Source organism: Phoenix dactylifera, chromosome 12 (assembly GCF_009389715.1).
Source record: "Phoenix dactylifera cultivar Barhee BC4 chromosome 12, palm_55x_up_171113_PBpolish2nd_filt_p, whole genome shotgun sequence".
In the NCBI taxonomy this organism is placed as follows: domain Eukaryota; kingdom Viridiplantae; phylum Streptophyta; class Magnoliopsida; order Arecales; family Arecaceae; genus Phoenix; species Phoenix dactylifera.
In genome coordinates this window covers 5,610,737-5,618,036 of record NC_052403.1, presented here as the reverse complement: position 1 = coordinate 5,618,036, position 7,300 = coordinate 5,610,737, and the positions used below count along the sequence as shown (strand labels likewise).

Here is a 7,300-nt window from a genome sequence, read left to right as displayed (position 1 = left end):
GGTGTAGAGTAGTTGCCATCACAAACTTCTTTTGCGTCAAAGGGATGGTTATAATATGAACGAAGATAACAAATGCTTCGCATATCTGTTGGATATTTCAAAACACAGTATATACAGGCTACTAAAACCAGTACCAGAGAGAGAGAGAGAGAGTTGAAGGAGATTTTTAGGTTTGCATCGAACACTCAAATACTGGGAAACTGCAGTGATACGTTGCGAAATTCAGACCTCACTTCTAACGTCGATCATATCTTATATCATAAACCTATTCCCTAAACCATTTACCATGTCTTGCCACGTTGTACAAGGAACTCGAAACCATTTACCGTGTCTAGCTACATTGTATAAGGAACTAGCCTATTTGCACCATGCATGCGATAACAAGATGGGTTCTTCATCAGTGCTGCAACCTTCTTTACCTAGATAATGTTCACGACTCACAAAGTTGGCGAAACACACGCCTCTGGTATTGTTCTTGTGAAAGAAGAAAAAACATGCAGACAAATGAGTATATGAATTTTGTCTAAAGAGAAAAAAAAGAGAGAGTAAAATGTGCAAATTAATATGGATGAAGAACTATATGAGAAAGGAAAATGTTCCAAACTAACGAATATATTGGAAGCATTTACGTTTCGTAATTTCTTCCGTTATAGGAATCAGTGGCTTCGACGTGCTCCATGCAACCACCAATGCTCTAGGTAACTGGTGCTCGTGGCGACAAAGTTGGTAATAACGACTTCTCATGTGATCGATTGTCAGGTAGTCACCTCACAGTAATGGATTAATACCAGGTAACCAACTGAACATACGCAAGAACCTTTCTAAGCCTTGTTTCTACGGTAACTACTGTTTTTTCGAGAAACAAGACAAAGAAAATGGTATGAAGCAGCATGAACGCATCCCATGCACAAACAATTGACAACAGATTGTGTCTTTAGAGATTAAACCTTCTCTACCCTAAAGATGTCAAAATTTGGCAAAGCAACAGTCTTCTTCTCTTGTGAAAGGAAAGAACTGTCTTCATATACTAAAATGTTCGGATATTTTCTCTTACAAGTAGGCCTAGCAAGTACACGAGTGTACTCATTCCTCTCCATTTTTGTTGGTCGCAACACTTTCAACTACAACGCAGGTCCATCTTTCAGCAGCAATGCATGAGAGAGAGAGAGAGAGAGACAAGTAAACCTATAGGTATCATTACTTAGCAGATAAGCCAGAAGGCTAGTAGTTGAAACTGACATGATGGAGAATCTCTTCTTCACCCTGGAAACAGGAGAACGGGAAAGGAGGAAGAGATGGTGTTGGAGGGGGCAACGAGTTGCTTAAAATCTGCTGAGGAGGAAGCTCGCGAGAAGAATAAGAAGAAGGAAACACACTAGGAGCGAAGTCACTACCACTGGCACCTACGGTAGGTGTAGCACTTCCAGAAGCAGGTGTAGCATTTACAGTAGATGGGAAAGAAATAGGAGTGTCATCCAGAGGGAGCATCAAGGCAGCCTGGTGGAACAAAATCTGGGCCTTGAGGAACTTGACATAGTGAATAGCTTCCTCCAGCATGGACACCGTGTCCATCTTGCTCCCCCCTGGCACCAAGCTCTTTAGAATCCTGAACCGGTCACTGATCCGGTGCCGCCTCTGTCTCGCCGCCACACTTTGAGGGTCTGTCGAGAGCTTAACACCACTCCCTCTCCTCCCTCCCCTTCTACTCTCCCTGGGGTGCTGCAGAAGGTAGGAGGGTTCTCCCTCCTTACCCCAAGATGAAGGGGGTAGAGGAGGAGATGGGATGGGCGGTTTGTAGTGACAGGCTTCCATCAGCTCCATGTGTTGGTCTCCAGATGTATCCATTTCTATATTACCTTGGTGTCTTGATGCTTTGATACAAGATAAATAAGAAGAATGCAGCTCAACTGAGTAAGGTATATATGGAAGAAGGTAGAGAGAGAAGACGGAGAGAGAGAGGAGATATGGATGCGGCAAGCGGCACTAAGGGGTGAGTCGTGAGTGGTCATGTGAGTCAGCCGATCTCTGGCGCGGGATACGGGTGGCCAAGGTCCTGTTACGAAATCCTAGGGTTTTGGTGAGGATTGGAGTTAGGGAATTAAAGGAGGGAGACGTACGCCTTCACCCTGCATTTCTTCTACAATTATATTGATATGATATATATTGTCTTGGTCTCCAGCTTTCACTCAATTGTACGGTTGACCAACCTGCAGCCCCACACTTGTAGGCAATATGAATTCTGTGGAATTTCTTTTCTTTCGAACCTGTTGATGTGGCTGGTTTTTCTTCTGTCGAGACTTGGAGCGAATCCGAATTAGGGACATCTTTTAGCAGGCCAAGTAGCTCCTTACTCTACCGTATGTTTTCCTAGCCATAGGACGACCAGCATTTAATTGTGTCATCTATTTTAACTAAATAAAGGTTTCCATCATTGATGAATAAAAAATAGAATTATTCATTTAATGGTTCCATTAGTTTGCATATAATATTCGTTATTTTTGCTGATATTGGTTATCAGAAAAGTTATGACTCACCACTCAATAGTTAATAATCTATGAATTAGTTTCTTAGGCTGCGAAAAAAATATAAAAGCTGGGAATGCCTTTAAGCATTTCTTCTTCCTTGGCCCCATTCTTATCTGCTTTATAAGAAAGCTCATTCTTAGCTACTTGGTACTGGCTCAACTAATAACTAGAATGACCTGAGATATAGGTTTATCTTAGCTAAGACGGACAGTGGAGAAACTTTAAAACAATTGGGATATTTTGATTTCTGGACATAATGGGACTAAGATATTAAAAATCCATCATTTTAGAAAAAAAGAAGAAGGATAGACTACCATGTAGATATTTTAATAAAAAAATAATTATGAAATAGTGAAAAGGGATGTGTTGGTTCACGTATAGATGTGCCCCTGGCTGATACGCAAAATATATTAGTTCATATCAATTGACGTCCCATCCAAGATGAAAAACCATATTAGGACGAAAATTCAATAATGCGATACCCAAATAATGGACCACCTTGATTGATGTTATTTGCCTAATGCAGTCCAACTTATTAAAAGCTTAAAACTTCTAGGTTGTATTTTTTTGAAAATAAAACTATGGTTGCTATAATTCATAATGACTACTGCGATGGAAAAATTAGGATAAAGTAATGGTGCTATTTGGTTACATTTTAGTTTACATGACAAAATATCATTTATAACTAACATATGCAGTATTAAGAAAAAAAATTTAATTGGATGGATATCAAAATTCGCATGCAATAACTATTGTAACAAGACAATCTCCAAGTAAAGGCTGTCATTTGAATACCCATCACGGCAACATGTAATTAATGGAGTAGATCCTCTAATGTCATCACAATGGTCAATATTATTCTAATAATTATGGTAAAAGCATGATAGACCGTGTATTTATTCTCGCATTCAAAATGTAAATAAAGCATATCATGTGTAAAGTAAAGTGCTGAATTATAGCCATATATAAAGGTTAACCAAAGGATAACTTAATTAACACCCCGATAAATTGCTGGAGAGAAGTTCGCAGTACCACCACCAGAACCGCACGGACAGATAGCTTATCCCGAGAAATATAGTTCTATATTCAGCTTTTCTGTGGACTTTGCACATCAGCTGATTCATGATCTTGTTTGTTGCCTCGGAAGTCAGGAGAAGCACAAGCGAGTCGTCACGTTTCTCGTCCTTTCTCCACCAAAAGAATGTTATTTTAGCAGCTGCCACCCTCACCTAAACCACTACTAAATTTCCCACTTCCACTCTTCCACACTGAGTCTGTTCTTTCTGAGTTCAAACGATAACAAACAAACAGACTAGAAACGGATGAAACCGAGAGACTGCTCGTTCTATGTCTGTTGCTGACGTGCGAGTCGAAGTGAAGGAAGCCTTCTTGTACCCCAAAAAAAAAAAAAAAAGTGAAGGAAGCCTCTAGGGTTAGAATATAATACCTTGTCCCACTGAAACACCCGTCATTTCTATATAGATATCAGACGGGTATAGAGTGGACGAGAAAGAAGCAAAGGACACAGGTCACGAAACAAAATGAAGAAGAATAGATGACAGGTGACTGAGCAGGGATTGATGGATGTAACCCTTCGATTGGATTTGGCTGCAGCTGCTCCAGGGCCACCTGCTCCTCCTGCTGGCTCCCAACGTCTCCTCCTCGGCGGTGTTTAATATTGTAGGAGCAGTCAGCTCTTGCCATTTCAGATCAAACATTTGGTTATAACATGGAAAAGAAGGGAAAGATGTTGAAGATAATTCTCTTGCCGAGTCCAATTCCGTTACCAAGTAGCTTCGGTTTCCGTGATAGAGACCAACTCAAAGTTCGTGTCCATGGTCGATCGAGTTTCTTCACATGCATATTGCAAAGTCCTAATCATGCTAGGATAGAAAATTAATTGAATATTAATTGGTATTCTCTTGAGTGCATAAAATCAGCATACTTAATTTGTCAAGTTAGCTAGGACTGCAAATGGACCAGATGAAATTAGAGCATTTTTTATCTTGACCTAACCTGATTTCATATTCAAGTATTGCTTTTGATTCCGGACCTATTAGCCAACTGGGTCAAGTTAGATCCATGAAAAAAAATCTAGTTCCAATGAGTCACTCGAGGCAGGTTGAGTATGATCTGGCCCTACCGAATTTTTCGGTTTCGATAAGGTTTTGTATCTAGTTATTACTTAAAGCTAAAATATAATAATTGATAGTTAAATATAAAAAATAAAAAATAAAAAAAATCAAGTTAGACTTGAATTTTCAATCAAAATTTTTTAATTTTATCTGGACAAGCGGATCATCCTTAAGTTTACAAACTACAATTTTTAAAATATATTTGACATACTTGATAGAATTACAATAAGAATCCATCAAAATAAATAATAAAAAATGAATAATTAAATATAATTAAGTGAAAATAGATGAACCGAGCTATAGATATTGAGGTTACAGAAAAAGAAGAAATTAGTTTAAATGAGAGCTTATTCAAGTTTTAGGTTGCAATGGATTGGTTCGAGTTCATTTAAGTTAATCAAAATTAGACATGATGACGCATGGGCTAGCTAGGGCCATAGGTTGACTCAATCCATTTGCAACCCTAGCACGCTAATGCTTTGTCCTATTAGAAACCAAGTAGTACAATGTTATTGGAGTGTAAGTCCAAAACTTCTCATCTAACCAGAAAGCATTACACATAACATTCTATCCCTTGGCTTTATTCAAAAAGTGAGAATAAACTCACCTTGCGTTCATGAAATGTCTTTTCTTATTCATTCACATTCTGAAGCTATTTTGAGTGAGGCGTCAAAGTCCTCTTCCCATTTTTGTTTCGCGAGCTACGTATCATGCATGCGAGAGATGTATAAATTTGATCCTCTAATACTATCCTAATAAGAGAGTAGGGTGATATGCCTCATGTTAAGGATGGCACACATGCAACAGCCATGCATATATGGTAAGGAATTGCTAGGGCGGGGGCCGTGGCATTCACCAACTCCGGCCTGCGCCTATTCATAGCCCTTTTATACGTCGTATTCTAGAGCAGGCCAGGCTTTGAGATTGCCATGGAGGCTATGATATATGCCAATAAAGTTGTTCTCAGGTGCTGTTCCATAAAAAGCAATAAACCATACGGCCATCTGTATACTGCGGTCACGTAATGTTCTCAGTGCAATGCCATCATCCGAATTAAGACCTCTTTGAATATGTTGGTAGGTGTTAACCGAGTACGTCCAGCTAGAAGCTCATTGCGCAGCAAACTATCTTGCATCTGTTGATATCGTTGGCCGCATTGCCGATTGCAGCTCGGGGTATTTTAACTTAGTCTAAACGAGGCTTCACTGTTTCCTTGTCAATAGCATACACATTATTATTATTATTTTTGGTAAATGCGGTACTTTATATAGCTCTAACTTGAGTACATCCTGCCAAATCGCGAGAAAATAAAAAGTACAAAGAAGAGGAAATCTCTCCTATAAATATTCATAGAAAATTTCCGGAGTGCCGGACGACAAAGGAGGTGACTCAGTCTGTTGCCCTATTCTCCCAAAACATATGTGCTGCCTGTAGGCCACCCATCTCACGATTTGCAATATATTAATTCCAAAACAAATCAGCATAGTTGTCTCGTACTTCAACTTGGACTTACACCTATGCTCGGATCATTATATGGCCATAGCCATTATCACTCCTAAAACTTGCCATCTTCACAAAAGGACAAATTTCCTGGCAAGAAATTTTGTCGGCTGATTTCTTGGCTAAGAGTGACGTCCATCTCTATGGATTTCTAAGCGAGCATGAGTACTTTATGGTGCCCGATCGATTTGTATTATAGAGTTCGGTATATCGCTCGATGGCTGCCATCAAGAGATAGATGACTATTATCTTTATGTGTTATATGCAACATATCTTGTTTGATAACTATTCATCCTCCGAAGGAGGCCATCAAGCATTGCACGAGACCCGGCAATGCAAACAGGGAATCCTTAGCCTTTTCTTAGTTCTCTCCAAAGCTTATCTATTTATCCGATGTCTTGTTTCCTTTCTTAAGCATTTCTAATCCTTCTTTCTACCAAAAAAAGAAAAAGGCCAACCATATAAATCCATCTAGATCATGACGCACCCTACCACATTGAGACCAGTCGAGGCCCTCAAACTTCTAGCCTAGTGGCATATATGGTTTTTTTTGGTAGGCTACTATCACATATGATTTGTTAGGAGCTAAAATCGACCCAATCTATTTGCATTCACGCAGATATGCGAGGACAAATCCATATAATCCCTTCCTTTCTTCAGTAATCAATCCTTGCCAAATGTTGTGGTCGTCTATAAAGGAAACATGGCATAGGGGAAAAGGTGGGGAAGAAGAGCTCCTATCATCAAATAGTGGCCAAGGTAGCATAGCCAGAACCAGCGGCGTACAGAGAATATGAAAGCCGAGGCGGTAAGGGGGCATAAAGCGTCACATGCATTGACTGCTCCACATCTTAGGTTCTCCATGTTCCTTTGCTCAGAGGCTCGAGCTAGCTAGCCCTTGACCTTGGGGTGCTTTTCATCGAACACAAAGCGGATCACCGGCGTCCTTCGAGGATACGCTCTTTAAGTGCCTATTCTCACATTTGCAGCTATTAGAGATGCTTTCTCCGTTTCATTCGTTTATATATATATATATATATATATGGACATGGTGAAGTTACTTCTTTTTTTAAAAAAAAAAAATGAAAAGATCAGTCCTTGGTAGAAAATTTCTTTGCTTTTGTTCTTGTTGTAGAAATT

At 39.5% G+C, this 7,300-nt stretch overlaps 1 protein-coding gene across 1 annotated transcript; it reads right to left on the bottom strand.

Moving 5' to 3' along the window:
- Positions 1 to 1,221: 1,221 nt before the first annotated feature.
- On the bottom strand, positions 1,222 to 1,845 carry LOC103722787 (transcription factor LAX PANICLE 1). Its single transcript, XM_008813468.1, has one exon. The coding sequence runs from the start codon at positions 1,843 to 1,845 to the stop codon at positions 1,222 to 1,224; it is 624 nt and encodes a 207-aa protein (XP_008811690.1).
- Positions 1,846 to 7,300: the final 5,455 nt, after the last annotated feature.